The sequence below is a fragment of the Otolemur garnettii genome, unplaced genomic scaffold (assembly GCF_000181295.1).
Source record: "Otolemur garnettii isolate 467f Iridium unplaced genomic scaffold, OtoGar3 scaffold00031, whole genome shotgun sequence".
Classification (NCBI taxonomy): Eukaryota; Metazoa; Chordata; class Mammalia; order Primates; family Galagidae; genus Otolemur; species Otolemur garnettii.
Window position 1 is genome coordinate 17,288,970 of NW_003852426.1, and position 19,919 is coordinate 17,308,888.

Here is a 19,919-nt window from a genome sequence, read left to right on the forward strand (position 1 = left end):
CGTGGCTGGCGCCTTAGCCGGTTGAGCTATAGGCGCCGAGCCGAAGGGGAGGATTTCTTAACCATGAGAACGATTAACAGACAAGGCAATTATTTAGTACAATTAAAAATAGTGAGTGGCTTCTTTGTAAGTAAAGGTTTGTGCACGTGCAAAATTGTTGATATCATTAGCCACAATCGACCTAATAATTACATATTGCTGTCTTCTCATTAAAATAAAGGCTCTACATCGATTAGCTTACTGCTTTCACTTCCCTTGATAGAATTGCTCAGTGCTTGGGTTTATAAAACAAAGTTATTTAAATCTTTCATCCACTATCTTCAGGAATTTTACTCAATGTGAGAGGCTATTTCCCATTTGCCATATAAAACTCTACACATATTAATGTAGATATATCTTTCAGCGTATTCCAAGTAAATAGATAAATTAATTAAAGAAGAAAGAGGCAATTCACCCCTTAGGAAAGTGATTTTGCTATTGGATTATTGCCATACTATAACCTGAACTAGAAAAATTAAAGATAAAAAAATTTCCTTTTGAAATACTGCTTACAGATTTGATTAGTTTTGGATAGCTTTTTTTTAATCAGCAGTGACTGTTTAGTTCCTCTGTCTCCTGACTGAGCCTGTCTTTTGTAAAATCATAGAATTTTATTACCCTAGCACCCATCGTCCAACCTCTTGCTATATGAATAAATAAATGCCTCAGACCTGGAGGAGAGGGTAAAGACAGAAATAAATGCACATACCTTACTATCCAAGAGTATTCCAAAACATAAGATGAAAAAACCCTTAAAGAAAAAAAAGAAATCAATCACATGTATTGTATTTTCCACTTCAGAAAGGAAAGCATTTGTGTAGAATGCTACTCTATCACTGAACACTGAAACTGTCCTCTTGCCTGTGCTCCTTGAAGGTAGGAACGTGATACGACCTCCAGTGTGTGGCACAACACAAAATGCAGAAATATTTTTTTTTATTAAATGTGTAAAGATATGATTGAGTGAATGAAGTTTTGCACATGGAGCTCTGTGCTCCTACGGGATAGACCATTCCAACCCAAAGAAACAGCTTCCGTTTGCCTGCGCGTCTTAGTCTGTCTCTAGACCAGGCATTTCGTGTCTATTAAGCACCTGTGATGGCAGCAGATACTAAGGGATGTGACCTATATCAGCTGCCCTTCCTTCCAGGGCAGCTCTTGGGGAGCCCTTGGTAAAAGCTTTTGGGTACCCTGAAATCTTCCTCCTGGCCAGAGCGTCTTCAGCTGGTGCCTGTTTAGACAGCATCACTGTGAGCCGAGCTTTCTGCTCCCCGATAGCAATCACCTAAACTCATTGCCAGCAGGGCCACAATCTCCTTGATTGCCATCTATCTGTACTCCAATGAAACACTCTCTGAAAAGGTGGAGAACCAGCTGCTAGTAGGAGACACCTTTTGAGTATTTACTACACGCCAGGCGCTGTGCCAACAAAAGTGAGAAATTGTCTCATTAAGCCTCACATTTACTCTGAGATATGAATATTATTATCATCTCTGTTTGAAAGATGAGAGGATTGAAGGATAGAGAGGTTAAGCCATTTGTTAGAGGTCACACAGTAAAGTGACATATTCTAGTCCAGACCTATTTGGCTCCAGAGCTCAAAAATTAAACCATCATTTCTGCGGTTTAATGCCTGAGGTCTGACAAAGCCTTTGTTGAACCAAGATTGAAGTCTCTTTTCCACATTCATCAAAACCTAAGGGTTACTTTGTCCACCTACTTTCTGAATACTCTCTGACTGCGGCATGTAAAACTGATCCCTTGTAGGAGGGTCAGCAAACTTTTTCAGTAAAGAGCCAGGTAGAAAAATTTTAGGTTTTGCAGGTCACACAATCTCTGTAGCAACTGTTTAATTCTGCCATATAGTGAAAACATGTTAATGGATGCATGTGCCTGTGTGCCAATAAAACTTTATTTATACAAATAGGCTGCTGGTTGCCATTTGCCAGCCCTTGCTCTATTGCACTCTAGGAACTTCTTTTTCACCTTTCAGAGTCAACCAGTACTTAGAATCTATTTCCTTTCTCCATGTGCTTTGTCATACGTCTGCGTAAGAGAAAGAGGACTGAGACAGTAGCAAGAGGGATTAATGTTAGCTCTGCAAATTTAACAGCTTTAAAGGGCTGCAGTGGATTACTGAGGTCCAATATTCTGCTCTGGCATACAGTAACTGTTGAGAAAATGGATTTTTTTTTTTTTTGTATTCACCGTTTCTATGTCTTGCTAGAGGCAGGGAGAGGTAATAATCTCCAGAGAGGTCTTACCCACCTGAGTTCTCTATGTGTATTCCAATGACCTGACATATCATAAATAGGTTCTTATTGTCCTCACCTGGAATGCATTGAGCAAAGCAAAAATTACATGCCAAGCCAGGTTCTGGCTGTCCACCATTGTTCCTATACCAAAACCCCAGGTGAGCCCCAGCAGAGGGGTCAAGACCAGGAGGCTCTTCCCCATGCGGATGGCAGTGGCCTTGTCATCCTGAGTCAGTCTTTCTCCAACAGCTGGCCTCCAGAGCTTCCTGAGAACGAGCAGCACCACGACCAGATTCACAGCCACAACAGTCAGCGCAGGGACAACAAACGCCAACAGAGGTTTGCTTCCCTCGGACCAGTTCAGCCAGCACGCGTCTTTCCTTTTGTAGCTATTGGTAGGCTGTGTGACGGCGATGGTGATGACAGATATGATGAGGGGGCATCCATAGCCCACGCAGAGCCCGATAGCCAGCATCAGAGGCAGGGCCACGTGATGGAAGACGAGGACGATCCGGTAGGCCAGCAGGATGCCAAGCAGGAGCATCCAGAAGAACAAAGAGAGGTAGAAAAAGTGAGTGAAGAACACTGCAGCTGTGCAGACTCCAGAGGGGTTCACTGTGGTACTCACAGTGTCCGTGACAATAAACCAGATATCGGCAATCAGGAGGGACAGGGCGGTGTTCACCAAACAAATATGGTGTGTGTGGGAAGTTTGGCTTTTCTTGATCTGCTTCCAAAATAGAGCCTCGATGACCAGGCACAAGAAGAGACTTCCGATGGAGATGCCTAGTCCCATGTAGGTGATCCATTTTAAAATAGGGACAACGGGAGTGGGGACAGAGGGTGACATCAGCATGGAGAAGGAGGTCAGGTGAGTACATCGGCACGTCACGCTGTCTGGCGTTTCACTTACCAGGTGGCAGCCGGCATCGTTCCACTGCAAACGCCTGAAATCCCAAAACACACACTGAGGCTGGCTCAGGTTTGACTCCATCTTGGAAAAAGTCAGGAAAATTTCATTTATGAAATAGTTTTGAATAACTGTGGATATCACAGGCCCATTGACTTGGGCACTGGCATTTCTGGGAGTGGGTAAAATGTCCCCCAGGGTCAACGAGGTCATGCTGATGATCGTTTCGGGAAGGGATCTCTGAAATTGGTCTGACCCAATTGACACGTGGCCTCTGATGGGAATGGAAGTATTTGGGGAGGACATTTCAATCTGATAGGTGTAACCCTTTTTGAGTTGGTTTTTGGTCACTGGAATCCCTTCCCAGTTAATGAATTTCCGAGAAAGATTTAGAGGCAGAACCGTTGGAGGCACCAGAATGCTGATGTTTTCCAAGATCTCTAGCAACTGTGAGCTGGCAGGCTTTCCTTCCTGCAGTAAGACTGTCCAGTTGGCCACTGAGGCAGAATTAAGGATGTGGTCAGCTATATTGATGACATCCTGAAATACAAGGATGAAAGTCGGTTTGTGTTTTGAGCAAGCAGATGAGAGATTAAGAGTGCTTAGTCATTAGTATTAAATATTGGAAAAATGCCCAGAAAAGTGGCTCAGATGCGAACCATGTTAGAACTCATCAATTAAATACAGCTCAGTTGCTCTGCACAGTAGAAGCTTTGGGAAAAGAAACCTAGGGCAGCAAAATGACAGCAGTTCTAAGGCGATCACCACCCCAGGGTGTTCATAAGCACTGGGGCTTCACCAGGGAGGAGAAAGTGTCCTGTAATCTGGGCAGCGCGAGTGCATGTCCTTCTCCCTGAGATGGCCAAAATGACCACACTGCTCTCGGGCCGAGGCTCAGAATGGAGACACTACTTGCAACCTCCTCCCTGTATTATGTTTGTTTGCTAACATCACACATTCTAAAGCCACACCACAAATGTTCTCATCTTGAAGTTATTTGTTTACCACAGGAGAATAGAAAACAAAAGATTTTAAAACTTGGACTCAAGCAACAAAGAAGTGTTGAATTTTTGTGGGTTTTCAGGATCACTCTTAGTTTGAAAGATTCCTGTTCTAAGCAACTCCTTGAAAATTGCTACTTTTTCCTCCCAGAAGCCCCTGGGTAGCTCATGTCTCTGGCCAATCTACTGCAGGTGTCTGTCACTCTGGCCGAGTCCTGCCCTCACCCCGCCTTCTGTGTCCTGTAACCCAGATTGAGCCTTTCCTACCGGCCCCAGGAAAACTCTCCGTGTTTTTTCACCCACCACTTTATTTTTAGTCTTCTTGTGCTATTTTGTTTTAGTTGGTCTCTTGTAAAAATGTGGTTAGATTTTTAAAACACAAATCTGAGTATCTTTTCTTAAATTCAGGAATTTAACTCATGCATATGTAATGTGATCTTTGTCATAATGTTTACCATCTATAGTTAAGTGTAAATGTGTGCTATGTAATACACATCTAATCCAGTTGTATAATATATTACATTTTTTACTATGCAAAATGCATACATCCACAATGTTTGAAGGATATTTATTAAACACCTGCTATCTAAAACCAAGCAGGGGCTATTCTAGGGGGACCAGTTACAGATAATCTATTGTCGGTTTTTTATTTGCATTTCTTATAGTGAACAAGTATCATTTGTGTAATTTTTAAGTTAATTTTTGAATAGATAAACTGTGAATTCCTCAGTTACGAGAAGAGAGTTCTTAAAATATACACTGCTAACATCAGAGCTTATGGCCACAGAAAAAAATGATTATAGACTGCAAACATATTAAAAAATTGTCTCCCAACTTGGCGCCTGTGGCTCAAATAGCTAAGGTGCCAGCCACATACACCTGAGTTGGCAGGTTCAAATCCAGCCCAGTGCACCAAACAACAATGACAGCTGCAACCAAAAAATAGCTGGGCATTGTGGTGGGCACCTGTAGTCCCAGCTACTTGGGAGGCAGAGGCAGGAGAATAGCTTGAGCCCAGGACCTGGAGGTTGCTGTGAGCTGTGATGTCACAGCACTCTACCACAGTGATAGCTTCAGGCTTTGGCTTCAAAAAAAAAAAAAAGTTGTCTCCCATGTCATAGGGTATTTGCTCATCCCTTTCTGTAAGCCAGGTGCTGCCCAGGCAGCCTGGACAAGGTCATCTCCCTCTTTTTAAAAACATACAGTATGGATGCTGTGAGTTCCTCGTATACCACAGAGAGCAGCCAGCTCACATGAGGACTATGACCTGCCTCTTCTGTCCTTTCCATGCAAAGATAAAAGGCAGTGATAGAAAAGTTTTTGTCATTTCTCCTACAAGATTGAGCATTTAAAGTGAAGCTTTCAAAGGCAGGCAGATCATACCTCCATTGTTGAATTGGACACCCTGAAATGGCTTTCCAGTGACAGGGATGAGACAGTGCCCAGAATGGACACCACCGAAGCCAGATTCCCAGCTGTGGTTGATGGGCTTTCTTGAAGGATGACTAAAAGATTTCGCACCAAGGAGGACACAGCTGCCTCAGTTGCACTGCTTGCAATCACACTGAAATTCTAGAAATAAAAATGGTTAAGTGCTCGAAAACAATGAAATGCTGATATTTCACCAAATTTAAATCACATGCCTTGGCCACATAGAACTAAAATTTGTATGGTAAGTTATCATGCAGGATAATTATGCAACACTAATAATAACAATGGCTGCTATTCAGGGATTTCTGTATGTTAGATGCTGTTCTGAATGCTTTGCCAGGGATTCATTGGTTAAATCCTTTTAACAGTGTTTGAAAGGAGCTACCATTGTTATTTTCATTTTATAGCTAAAGAAACTGAAACATGAAAGGATTCACCCCCGATTTTTTCATATAATTTATTATTCTAATTATACAGAAACTGATGTGCAGTGAGATTAGGGACCTTGCAAAGAAGACTGATCTAAGAAATGGGGGTAGTTCTGCTGGTACTAATCTTGTGTTTTATCCACTATACTAGGCGGACAGTTCCCTGTAATATGGAAAGAGAGAGGGACATAAGTAGAGATCTGATGACTGAACTTGTGCCAGCTCCATTTTGTCACTAAATTTGGGGTGTTGCTCCTTCCTGAGGATCTCATCTGCTCCCACTACACTAACCTAACTTGGAAAGCAGCAGAAGAGGGTGTTCCCTTCCCATCCACACAAGCCAACCCAGGAGCCCAGATCTCACCCTGATTTCCTTCTTGTTCTTCTCAGCTGACAATGCCCTTCTCAGTTCAGGGTACTTGGGATCTATCTACCTTTATACGCTGGGATGAACTAGCCTCAGCTCTTGCTCACATTCAGAACAGAGGCAAAGAAGGCAGGACCAAGAATAGGCCCTGCAGGCCATCTGGTCTAGTCCCCTCCCCAGTTTACAGATGAGGAAACCGAAGTGCAGAAGGGAAGAAATAGGCAGCGCCTAGATAATACCGTTGCTGGGGTTCTCTATGCTGACAGCAGGGTCTCTGGTTGGGACAGAAGTTTCTGCTCTATAACTTGCTGCACAGTGTCTGTGAACTGGCCTTGGACGTCCTTCCTTTCTGTGATTTGAGTCCTGCTGATTCCTGACCATTTCCTTCCTTCTTTCCATCTACCTTGTCTTAGCACCTGTACTGTCCTAAGAGGGCATCGTGTAGAGGTCAGAGCACTGGACAGGAAATCAAGTGACCAGGCTTCTAGTTCAACACCATGGCTACCCGAGGAACTTTTGGCCCCTTGGTCTTCTGTTTCCTGACCTGTAAAAGGAGGTGGGTAAATGGGATAACCCTTAAGTTCTATTGCAGTTCTGTCATTTTATAGGATCCCCTGCCACTGGACCCAGTCCTTGCCCTGATTTCTGACATGTGAACATCCTTCTTTGTCCTGCACCTCCTGGCTCCTAACTCACCTTCACTTTGCTCTTTGACTCCCCGGCCTTCTCGGCCTTGAGGCTGGCTTAGCTGCTGTTCTGTGTCCATCATAGACTCCTCAGCATTGGTTCACCCCACCGCAGCACCTCTCCCTGACAACGCCATGCACTCTGACCTTTCCAGCTACCACGTAGGTGCTGTGACTCACGCCGTACTTTCCAGGTTCACCCTCACCCTCTGCACACTGGCCACTGATACAAACAGATGTATTTACCTTACACCTAGCCAGGCTCACTGGGAGACGCCTCCTGTGAAATGCAAAGCCAGAACAAGTCTATAAAGTAGAAACCCCTCACCTTCTCCAGTTCCTCCAGCTGATGGAGCACACAGGACTCCTTGGTGACCTGCCACCCAGAGGACTGGCACCTGGCTGTGATGTGTCCGGTGTAGCCAGTGCTGCAGGGAAGGGTGTATTCATCATCCTTGGACCCAAATCCAAATACAACGCTGTTACACAGGGCTGGGAAAGAACGGAAACAGAGAGGAGAAAGGACTCTGGAACACCCTGGCACTCCACATAAACCATGCAGCGGTGTTTAAAAGCTTTACGGGTTGAATTTTTAGATACAATACCCAGGCAAGTTTGGGAAAGTTTTGTCCAAACCTCTCAGAAGGGGTGGGTGCAGTGGCTCATGCCTGTAACCCTGGTGTTCCGGGAGGCCAAGGCGGGCAGATCCCTTGGACTCCAGAGTGTGAGACCAGCCTGAGCAAAAAGCAAGACCCCAATTCTACTAGAAAAATTAGCCAGATGTTCTATCAGGTGCTTATAGTCCCAGCTACTTAGCAGATTGAGGCAGGAGGTTCACTTGAGCCTGGGAGTTTGCTGTTGAACTGTGAGCTAGGCCAGCACCATGGTACTCTAGCCTGGGTAACAGAGTAAGACTCTATCTCAAAAACTAATAATAATAAACAAATACATTTTTAAAAACACCCAAACCTCTCAGAAGTAGGAGAAGTTTGTCTTTGGGGACCAGCTTCAGCCCAATAACAACCTGTATTACTTCCTGAGACTGGCTCATCCTTCCAAGTGTCTAATCTGGGTCAAGAATATCACTTTTCGTAGGCTAATATTAGGAGAAAAGGACGCAGGATGTGATCACTCCTAGAGAAAAGAGGGAAGATTCTGCCTCTTTAAGGAATGCTATAAAACCAGAAATTGTTTAAGATCCTACGAGACAAAGCAGTAATGATACAGTTAAAAGATGAGCCGTTGCTATTTAGGGGTGAAATTTCCTAGCCAGTGCCCCTCTAAAAAGCTGCTCACATTGCAGCCAGTCACAGTTACTCTGGCAGCTGGCCCCTAAGCCTCCATTCTGAGCCTGATTGGAGCTGCGCAGTGGGAACACTGAACGGATGACCCACAGGCATGGTTTTTATTTGTTTTCCCCTCTGCTGTGTTCTAAGTGTCTAGACTCTTCCGACACTTGTTAACTCAGTGTTGTTGAAAAAAAAGTGGCAAACATTTTGGTAGAAGAGGCTTAAGGTTATGAATGTAAAAAAATAAAAGGAAATAAATCTGGGGGTTAAAAAAGTGGCACGTGTGTGGGTGTATTTATGTGAGTTAAAGACAGGGATCTATGAGTTCTTTCCCCCGTGGTTCCTTGGATTGTGACTCAGGGATATTGTCGGCCCTGGGGCTCTTTCATCATGTGTACCCATAAACTATTGCTGAGTCATTTCCATCACAGCTGCTGCGAAGTCAGTCTTCCACACTGTTTACACTAAGAGATGGGAGATCAGATGGCTGGACAGCAAGAATCTGAAGTACTGAACTGAAGGGGAGTTTCACTGTGGTGGGGCTGGGGGGTTGGAGGGTAACAGCTGCTTATGTCCACCAAAAGTCAGTCGGAGCACAATTCTTTATCCAAACAGCTCCAATCTTCTTCTGAGGCCACACACAAATTATTAATTAAAGGACTTCCTTAACCTTAGCAGAGGGTGGGACTCCAGTATTACCTTTCCCAAACACTCTGAAGGAGCTGTCTTCTAGTGCAAACAGCCGGTGAAGGGCCGCTTTAGCCTCCGTGGCCACCTGTTGAAGAGCCGACAGCAACTCCGATGTGCTGCTGGAACCAACAACTTCATACCCCGCCATGATGTTTCCATCTCCCAAATGACTGTGTGGAAGGAGAAAGGAGATTCACTGTGCCTACTCATTCAAATCACTCAGGGCCTACTCTGCGTGTGTGCACCTGCGGGTCCACACGAAGAAATCAGGCAGATCAGGTCCTTGCCTTCGTGGAGTTTACATTCTAGTGGAGAAGGCCAGGCCAATGGGAAACCAGTGAACACCACTTTGAAGCCGAAGCCTGAAAGATGAAAGGAGAAGGCCGGTGTGCAAAGAACCAGGGTGTGGCCCGCCAGCGCGCTTACCAGTCTTGAGGAAGGAAAATGCCTGTGAGTTTCACAAATTTAAAGACTGGCATGACTTAAATCCAGTCCGTGAGGGAGAAATGGGTAGAGATGGTATCGGAGAGGTAGCCAGGAGCCAGATCACACAGGACCCTAGAGATAGAACTCTACTCTTTATTAAAAATTCTTATTCCTTAGTAAAAGGTAGTAGCGGGATCAGATTTACTTAAGATCATCACACTGGTTGCTATGCCAAAAATACAAACAAAAACAAAAACCAAAAACCCGACTGGATGGAGACAAGCAAAAAAAGCAGAAAGATTAATCAGGAGGGAGCTGCTGGTGGTTTGAAGTAGCTGGGTAGCTGTACATGTGGAGAGAAGTGGTGCCATTGAGGCTGTATTTGAAGATAGAGCCCTAAGATTTGCTGATGGAGCAGATTTGGGGTATGAGAGTGGGAGCTCAGTCAAGAATGACTCCAGGGGATGGAAAGGCAGTTGTAATATATCCACACAATGGAGTAGTCCTGGGCAGTGAGAAGGAAGGAGCCCGCTGAGGCTCAGAAAAACAAGGTCGTGGCTCAAAGGCGCTACGCTGAATGAAAGAAGCCAGGCACAGTCACAGAAAGCTGTGTCCTGGATGACAGCTGAACTAACCAACCACAGCGATGGAAATCAGACCAGGTGATGGGTCTGGTCAGGGCAGGCTATGGAGAGTAGAACTTGAGAGGGGATGGGCATGTGCTGTCTTGCTGGGAAGACGAGTTTCTAAGCATCTGTCAAAGCTGGTGGGACTGCACACCTAAGGCTTGAACACACCACGATATACAAATCATACCTCAGTAAAAGACATTAGAACAAAAAGTGGCTGTGAGGTTTCAGTCGACACAACTGGAAGAATAGCATCACTGTAACCGAAATAAGTGGGAAAAACAGGTTCTAGATCAGGAGGGAGAGAGTTGGAAGGACCCTGGTTTGGACGTGTTACACGTGACATGCCAACTGGAAAACTAGGTGGAGATGTCAAGTAGGCAGTTGGATATCTGGGTATGGAGTTCAAGGCAGTGGCCAAGCTTGGTCATACATTTAGACACAAGCCAGATACAAATGTGTTTAAAGCCACAAAAGCAAATAATATAACATGTATGAATTAGCCTAATCATGCAATAACCCAGAAAACAAGTGCTATTTGTTTTCTCTGTAAAAAACAACCCATTTTACAGAGAAGGGAACCGAGACCCAAAGAGAAGTTGGATGAGGTAATTATTCCCTATTAGTCAATGGATTAGAACCTAGGAAGCTTCAATGCTCAAATTCTTAATCACAACTTTGAAATTATGCTCAAAATGTATAAATAAATGTCTTTGCATTGATGTGACTTTTCCATTGTTTGCAAAATATTTTCCTGCTTAATATTTTATTTGATTTAATGAAATTAAATCAGATTCACAGGTATCATCTGTTCTGTTTGGTAGATAAGTAAATTGAGACAGTGAGAGATTAAGATTTGTTTTAAATTATATATGTAAGTTGCATACATATACTGCACACTTCCCAGGGAAAAGACACACTTACAACTCAGACTTTAACCCTACAAAAAGCAACATATGGGCTCAGCACCCATAGCATAGTGGTTATGGTGCCAGCCACATACACTGAGGCTGATGGCTTCGAACCTGTCTGGAGTCAGCTAAACAAAAATGACAACTGCAACCCAAAAAATAGACTGCTGTTGTGGTGGGCACCTGTAGTCCCAGCTACTTGGGAGGCTGAGGCAAGAAAATCGCTTATGCCCAAGAGTTTGAGGTTGCTGTGAGCTGTAATGCCACAGCACTCTACTGGGGGTGACATAGTGAGACTCTGTCTCAAAAAAAAAAAAAAAAAAGAAAGAAAGAAAGAAAGAAAGAAAGAAAGCAAAGTATGTAACCTAATCATATGTCCCTCGGTAATTAACATGAAATTTCATAAAAGAAAAAACTCAGATTTGTAAAAAGTAAAACTTTAAAAACTGTATTTTATAAGCTTATGCCTACTTTTCCCTGTGATTTTGTCTAAAAAATTATTGGAGACAGCTTAGAAAATATACATGATGGAATATAAGTATAAATAGAAAATCAGTAACAAGGAAAAGGAAAATAGGACTACATGAAGGCTGTGTTGACCAGTTTGATGAAAATATTTCAAATTATATATAAAAACAGCACACTGTACCCTATGACTGTATTAATGTACACAGCTATGATTTAATTGGAAAAAAAAAAGAAAAATAGGACTATTGAATACCAAAATTATTATGATTGAATTTTAATTTTGACTGTGAGTTCACTGATAGCAGAGTTAAAAATGGATATATAGTTAAGTATATAATCCTCAATATAAAAAAAGAAGCAGTGTTTTAGCTAGCACTGAATTAAAAAAAAATGATTCATGTGCACTTTACAGAAACATGTAGGAGGAATTAAAGGACGATGCCCGGGACAACATATTTATAGAAAATGCTGTTAAAAATTTCCTGTGGCTGTTTCGAAGTTAACTGTGAAAAAATATGTAAGAAGTCAAGTTCTCTGACCTCTGAGCCACTTCCTCTATTTCGCAGACTATTAATAATTGGTAACTAGTGTGCACATGGCTAAGCAAATGACTTTTGGAATCAAAGCACAAACACGAGGATAATTTACTAAATATTTCCTTATTTGCTGTAGACAATGACTACTAGGTTTTGGACTGTGGTATATACATGATATCCACACAATAGTACAGTAGAACCTCTGTAAGTTGACCACCTAGGGGACTGTAACAAACTGGTCAACATGCAGAGGTGGTCAACATAAGGAACCAGGCTTAGTACATGTGGTGCATGACTGATCTGTAAAAATTAGGTCAACTGAAGGAGGTGGGCATTGTAGGAAGGCGGTCAGCTGTGGAGGTTGTCCTGTATAATATTCTATACAAGTCTCCCCTTCTAGCTCCAAGTTATGAAACATCATGTCCCCTGTAATTATGGAAAGAGAAAATTCACTCCTCTGCAGCACCCGACCCTCATCCACACCCCTCACCCTTTCTCATCTGTGTGTGTCATGTCCTCCCGCTTCCTTCCAACTTTCTGTCCTGCTACTATGGTTTTGCAATTCTACTGTCTGATCCACAGCTTTGAGAACGTTCCTGAATATTTAAGGTCCTAAATTCACTTAAATGTGAATCTAGGCTTTTCTCTTATGACTTTTTGAAGCATTGAAGACTCTTATTCAGTTAGGAAGAATCCTACTATAAAGACCAGTTCTGCCTTGATTTCTTCCAAGGTCACCTGGGACCAGGACTAGTGCACAATTCTGGGGATGCCCTTCTAAAGCCATTGTGTTACTTACCGAAATTGGGTGACCCGAACCGACTCGAAACCTTGAATTCTTTTGTATGCTTTTTTAAGCTTAGAAAGAGAACAAAAGACAATATGTTAATCTCTATTCCCACACTTCAGAAAGACATTTGAGCAAAAAATGGATGGGGACAACAAATAAACAGTAGAAAAAGAAAACAGAAAAGGACCCAGTGGGAAGTAATTGCATGTCATACAAATAACAGAGTTAAAGTACCAGTTGAGAATGGATCCATGCCTGCACAGGCACACACAGACATATAAAGGTTATTTTGGAGGTCACTAATAAGGAGAAAATAAACAACTGCTTAGATTAGGGGATGGATTTGGTGCCAGATAATGAGTAATAAAGTCACCCCAAATCTATTTTTCCTTATTAAAAACATGCCAGTGATTTTCACAGGTGCTTAAATGGAATTCATCTAGAAGCCATTTACTTAAGTCTTCAGTCTTAAGTAAGCCTGAGCCATCATCCTAGGCAGAGGCACACTGGTCTAGATTTTATGTGACTTCAGTATGAAGTCCAGAGTCATGCTTAGTATTCTAATTAAAGGGGAAAAAAAACCCTCTTCTTTGTGGGTTTTTTGTCAAAATACTGACAATTAAACTTAGATCATGAACATTTTTTTGAAAAATGAAAACAGAGAATAATCAAGAAGCCTCAGTGTATTTAATAAGTGAGCAAAACTGAACACAAGAGAAGTCAATTGCTGAAGTTTTCTAGAAATAAGACTTGAGTTATTTCAGCAGAGCAAATAACTGCTTTGTAATATCTCATTGAAGATTAGGAAGAATACATATTAAATATACATGTCAGATTAAAAACATCTGAACTTAAGTTTAGCAAGCAATGACTGATTACTAAGTAGAAAGTACTTACTTGGGTTTCAATTCCAGTGGTATATTTGTAGTACACAGCAGAAGACAAATTTAAAAGGTCATTTATAAATCTTTCATTAATTTTGAAAGTGCCCCAGACTTCTATGGGAAATAAAAAGAAGTTTATAGAGACAATAAACTCCTGACTTGATTTGATTAGGAGCATGACATTATAGAAGTACAACTCAGAGTCAATCTAGTCAGCAATGGCATTTTTTATAAGAAATGGTTCACCTGAAATAATCTAGGAAGGACGCATACAACTTGAATTTTTCACTGTGGATTTGGGACATTTATGGGAAAGTGCTGGTAATCAAGAAAACCTCACAAGTAGGTAGCCACCATATGTGGCTAACGCGGTCACTGAAAACTGAAATGGTATCTCCATCTAGGCAATGAGCTTCACCGCTGTCCTTATTAAAATTAAAACAACGACAACACTACTTGCTAACTCCAGCATGCCACTTGTTTACCCATTGCTGGTGCGTCTTTGCACTGGGACAGATCTCCATGGGGGCAAATCCTGTTTCTCTTTCATGTGGGACCCGATCAATGTCACCTCTTCTGTAAGCCCTTCCCTAGTCTTGTCTAGATGAATTCTTTTCCTATTCTGAATTCCGACAGCCCTTCATCCAGGCCCTCCTCTCAGCCTCTTGTACTTCAGCATCTCCCCATGCCCCACAGGCCACAGGAAGCCTCTTAAGAGTGTGATGTCTGTCTGCCCCTTCTTTGTATCTTCTGTTTTGTTTGGAGACACGGTCTCACTCCGGTGCCCTTGGTACAATCTTTGTATCTTTTGGAGATGGATCAGATTACACCGTCTTTCAAAGCTTTCATCCACATCGTTGAAGAAATTACATTGTTTTCTTTCTCATACTATAGCTTCACCTTCCACCTTCCACCCTCCGAACCGGCCTGCTCTTTTGTAGCTAGCAAGAGAAACACAGATTCTTTGTACCCCAGAGTTTGTCCCTGCACTGGATGTAAAGATGGTGTTTAATGAGCATGTGTCGCCACAACCTGAGTTGCTGTGGTCCTGGGAAGAGGAGCAGGGATGACCATTAAGCTGGACTATTTCAGACCCTCCCTCACCCTTTGGTCAGCTCCACCCAAATCCCCAAATCTGGAGCTTCGGGATAACCATAGTCATCTCTGGGAAGCTTTTTGAAGTTTCTTCTTCCCTGGAGTCTGTGTTATTTGACTTACCTCATCATTCACTGAACATAAGGCCAAGTTCACAGTAGCCCCCTCAGCTTCCGCGGGCTCCCTAAGCTGGACTAGGTTTTTGTTTTAACAAGGCATTTAATGAACACTGGCCCATGGGCGCTTTAGAGCACTTCTTTCAGTATAATTACTATGTGTTCCTCCCCACATCTCTGCATTTCCCTGCTCTCAGAATTGCTGTTGGCTCAAGAGGTGAAGAGAGTAGGAAGAAAAATGTTGCTTGCTCAAACAGTGCTCCTACTTGAGTGAATCTCCCCAAATCACAATAGAATCCTGCAATCTCAGACCTGCACTGGATACGCCTAAAGGTTGATACACCAGACAACACAGCAACTTGTTTTTTTGGATCTTCTGTGATATAAAACTCCCTGTGTCCATCCAAGCCCAGCACGGTATATCCTCACAGTCCTTCGATCACCCTGTAAACCTTTGCTCTCCTCAGCAAAGCAAGGAGCTGGAGTCCCCTGTCCGTGGCTTGCTGGGGTGGGGGGTATCCCCATCCCAGAGCATTCCTATGTGCTTACTTGTTCTTTCACAGAAATTGACACTCTGGCTGAGGTTGTTGAGTTGACATTCACAACTTGGGAGTGATCCAGCCATGTGGAAGCAGCAGTTCTGGGGATCAAGGCAGGAGGGGGGGAACCAAGTGTAACCGTCTTCACAGGCACACCGCAGGACTCCATTCAGGCTGCTGCAGTCTGCACAGAGAAAACAGGACCTGGGTTCATGGCACCTGGCTTATTCACTGATTATTGCTAAGTTCTGATCCTTGGCTCTGACATGGAATCTGAACCAAATACTTCTCACCAAAAGTCAGAAGGATGAACAGGATGGAAATATATTTAAGATAAAGAAATGGCCAACTCAATAGATTCTGAGGTTGGTATCAGAGACCTAACAAACACAAAACTCAATTGGCTGGGGTTGGCTTCCAGAAGGATGTCTGTCCGTAGCCACCTGCTGCAATGGAGAAGAGAAGCAGACGTGGGTATTGGTAACATGGGAGCTATTTAAGGGATTCTAGAAGGTATTTGAGCACTATCTTATGGGAGGCTCCCATCCACCCACCTGCCACCACTCCCAGGTAGGTTCTAGAAGCAAGATGGCAAAGGCAAAGAGACATTTTGAGGGGAGTGATGAAAAGTTCTATCCCCCAGCAATCCTGTGTGCTCATTCCCTTCCGTCACTACTGAAACTCCCATCAAGGTCAAGGTCATTCTTTTGTACTAGACCAAAATAAAAAGGCAAAGTCCTCGACACCTCTGTGAAAAAATGCATGGTGCTGTGTGCTGTGAGAGATTTTTAACTTTTATTGTGCATCAGAATCAGGTGGACTCAATCAGTTTCTGACTCAATAAGTCTAAGCTGGGCTAAGAATTTGAAGTTCTCTGATGCTGCTGCTCTTCTGGGCACCACACGCTGAGAATCAGTGCTTCGCACAAATAATTTCTTTTAACCTCGTCTTTGGGGTTCTGAGTGCTGTTTGCTAAATATGTCTTCCTCTCTTTCAGGAACATAAGATTGCATGTCCCAGACCCACTAAGTTGGTTGGGGCCATGGGATCACTTTTTGCCAATCAGTTTTGAGCAGAATTAGTATATGTCGCTTCTGAGTTAAAGAATTTACAATGGCGACATGAAGTTCTCCAGGGTCCCCCCCTCCTTTTTTCTTTTGGCTCAGAACTCACCTCTGTTGAAACACAACTTGGGAGTGATTTAAGCTACTGAGATTGTAGGGATAGTTGCTTCCACGTCATCACCCAACCCACTGACAGGTGTGCCCACCTTCCCCATTCACACTTCCCATCCCCAGACAGCTGACTCACGTGTGGTGGCCTTGGCTCTGATAATTGTCACAGGTGCGTGTAGCCAGGATGATGGAGCCTTCAAGAACTTTAGAAAGTTCTTCAAGTCTCTTTTCTCCTTGGAATCTCTATAGGCCACCTGAAGTAGCAGCTCATATTCCTGGACTGGGCCTAAAGAGAGAGACACAGTCAGAAGCCTCCTTTCTGGGGGTGGGGTGGGAACTCGGCTAAGGAACTGACTAGGGAACCAACGGTCCTCAGATTCAGCCTGGAGGGCATGGACTGGACCCAGCTGCTGTTTCTGAGTTTTGCTCATCCAGATGTTAACTAAAAACAAACAGCTGGCGTAAACCTGAGCAGATGGTTCCCATGTCGACTGAGTATTCATGCATCCTCTCCCTTCTGCAGGCCAGCTGCTGCGGTCTCTGCCCATCCCAGAACCCCCTCTTGAATTCACACACTTCCTCAGGACACACCCAGGTTTCAGGATCAAGACTGAGGGGAGGAGAGGCGAGGAAATTGTAGTCATGCAACCCCCCCTTTCCTAGCCCTAGCTGCCCTGAAGTATCTCCCAAAGAAAACCCCCAACCCCACCTTCCCAAAGAGCCCTTCCTTCTTCTATTAAAAAATGTCCCTCACCCCCGCTCATCTGGTCTCAAGGAGAGTCCATGGATGGGTTTTGACAGGGAGAGCAGATCAATCCCATGAGTCTTCTCCCCCCCCCAAATTTCTTTAATACTTGGTATGATATTTCTGGGGCCTTGAGATCCTCCAGTGCTTATCTAGAGAGGACGCTACATCTCACACCAGAGCACCTCAGCCCCGTCCCGCTCTCCCCGTCTCCTTACAAGTGGAAGCCTCTTCCCCGGGCTGTGGAAGTCCCTGAAGGTGGGAACTGAGGCAGTTCTCACTCCTGCTGCCCATGCAGACAACAGGTGGGGAGCAAGGAACAAGTCGACCCTGCTCATGTCGTCAGGGGTTAATGGCACTAGTTCTAGAGCCAAATCTACTGGGTTTGAACCCTGGCTCCTGTCCCCACCTCTGTTTCACTATCTGTGGAATAAAGATGGCTATTGTCCCTGACTCAGAGAGTCAGTGTGAGGCCTTCTTTCATCTAATGTATGTAAACAGTACCTGGCACCTAGGAATGGCCCAGTAGATACTTGGTATATTGTGTCATTTTTACTGTCAGGAAAAATGTATTCATGGAATTGCATGTTGACATTTTGATTCAATTTCCTCCAATGCAGCCTCGCCTATGGGAGGTGCTGTGGTACTATTAGCACACTGTCGCACGGAAGATTTACAGCAGAGTAGAAAACCTTTTGGGGACCCAGGAACTTACTGACCATCTGTGTGTATCAAGTTTCTGTGAGGAAACACAGTCAGCACTGGAAACATCATACCCTCAATCTCAGGACGCAACTCATTTCTAGACTGAGAACTGTGCCCAGTAATTACATGTTTAAGCTCAAGGCATGGGGGGGAAAGGAAGTATATGGACTGCTACTTACCAGGTACAATGCGGATTACTATGCCTCTATAACATTATTTAACCCTCAAAAGTATCTTCCTTTTAGGAATAATTGTTCTTCTCATTTTGGGTGTTTTATAACATGTTGAAGATCACACGATCAGCCAGAGGCTCATCTGTGGACCCTTGTGTCTGACACCAAAGCCCACGGCACCACTCCGCCAAACAGTCTCACCTGAATGCTTTGCCTTATGTACAATGAGTTCTCTTTTTGTTTTGATATCGCCATTTCTCTGTTAAAAAGAAAAAATAATGATTAAGGCGAGACTTTGGAAAGTTGTACTTTATAAAGCCTTATTTGGTTTCCCAGATGAATTAAATTCCTGGATCTAAACATCGAAGCCGGGGTGGTGGAGAGGTGGCCAGGAGAGGCTTCACTGAGGCAAATTTTGGGCAAAAACCTGAAGGAAGTTAGGAAGTGATGATCCCTGAAGGAACAGCTTTCCAGGCAGGGGATGAGGCCCACAGGTAAGCACATGCTTGCCTTCAAAGGCAGAGCGGGGACCCCAGAGTAGCTATGAGCGGTGGGGGCAAGGAACGGGGCCAGAGAGTCCCTGGGGTGGCCACAGGCAATGCAGGCCTTGACAGGTCATGGAAAGGATTTTCCTTTTTACTTGAGTGAGATGGGAAACCACTGGATAGTTGTGAACAGAGGTAAGTCAGGCTGTGTGCAACCCTGAGGCCGTGTGGGAGTGAACAGGCACAGAAGCAATGGGAGAGCACTTCAGGGTTTACTGAAATGATACAGGTGAGCGCTGATGAAGGCAGATATCAAGGAGGCTGCCACGGAGGGAGGGAGGGAGAAACTTTTGAAATCTATTGTGTTTAAAGATGTTTATTTAAAATAGATACATTTTGAAGACAGAGCTAAAAAAAATTAAGGCAAACGGTTGTGATATGGAATGTGAGAAGAGTCGAGCATGGCACTAGTTTTTTTGCCTGAGTAGCTGGTGAGGTGCTGGCAGCCCTCAAAAAACTGTGAGTTTGATTTTGGACACAGGAAGTTGAGGGGCCTCTTGGGTACCTCCCTGGAGAGAGCAGGTAGGTGATGAACATGTGGGTCTGGGGTGGAAGGGAGCGGTCTGACGTGGAGATTGACATTCGGGGTGGTTGGTAGGTGAAGAACACTAAACCCTGATCCTGAGTGAGAGCCTCAGGAGAGAACCGACAGGGAAGGAAGGGCCAGGGCTGGCGCAGGGCAATCCACATGATGTGCCTGCACCCAAGAGGACATGGCGCAGACTGTGTGGAGCTTGAAAAGATCTCTCGGAGATCTGCAAGAGGTTTAACTGAAAATCCTCGCCAGTTTTCCATTTGGTCATCTCAGCTCTAAAGAGATGAAACGACTTACTTATCCAAGGCCACACCGTGTAAGAACGTGGGTAATGTTGACAAGTACTCAGGACTTGTGATTCCAAGTCCGTTAAATCATGTTGTTGCAGTCACCTAAAGAGTGACAGATTGCAGGCTCGGCGCCTGTGGCTCAGGCGGCTAAGGCGCCAGCCACATACACCTGAGGTGGCGGGTTCGAATCCCCAGCCCGGGCCTGCCAAACAACAATGATGGCTGCAACCAAAAAATGGCCGGCGTTGTGGCGGGCGCCTG

At 44.1% G+C, this 19,919-nt stretch overlaps 1 protein-coding gene across 2 annotated transcripts in view; it reads right to left on the minus strand.

The window, feature by feature from the left end:
* The window catches only part of ADGRF1 (adhesion G protein-coupled receptor F1), a 26,134-nt gene that overhangs the window by 5,920 nt on the left and 295 nt on the right, over positions 1-19,919 (minus strand). Inside the window, exons 2-12 of one of the 2 annotated variants that reach the window (XM_012804716.1) lie at positions 18,490-18,547; positions 16,802-16,951; positions 15,501-15,674; positions 13,754-13,854; positions 12,866-12,924; positions 12,520-12,521; positions 9,106-9,255; positions 7,446-7,609; positions 5,589-5,777; positions 2,371-3,744; positions 749-790 (exon numbers count right to left, since the gene is read on the minus strand). In XM_012804716.1, the coding sequence (XP_012660170.1) occupies positions 749-790; positions 2,371-3,744; positions 5,589-5,777; positions 7,446-7,609; positions 9,106-9,255; positions 12,520-12,521; positions 12,866-12,924; positions 13,754-13,854; positions 15,501-15,674; positions 16,802-16,951; positions 18,490-18,547 (2,463 nt within the window). Of the gene's footprint in view, positions 1-748; positions 791-2,370; positions 3,745-5,588; positions 5,778-7,445; positions 7,610-9,105; positions 9,267-12,519; positions 12,522-12,865; positions 12,925-13,753; positions 13,855-15,500; positions 15,675-16,801; positions 16,952-18,489; positions 18,548-19,919 lie in introns of both variants that reach the window. The other variant, XM_023512880.1, reaches the window with a different exon arrangement.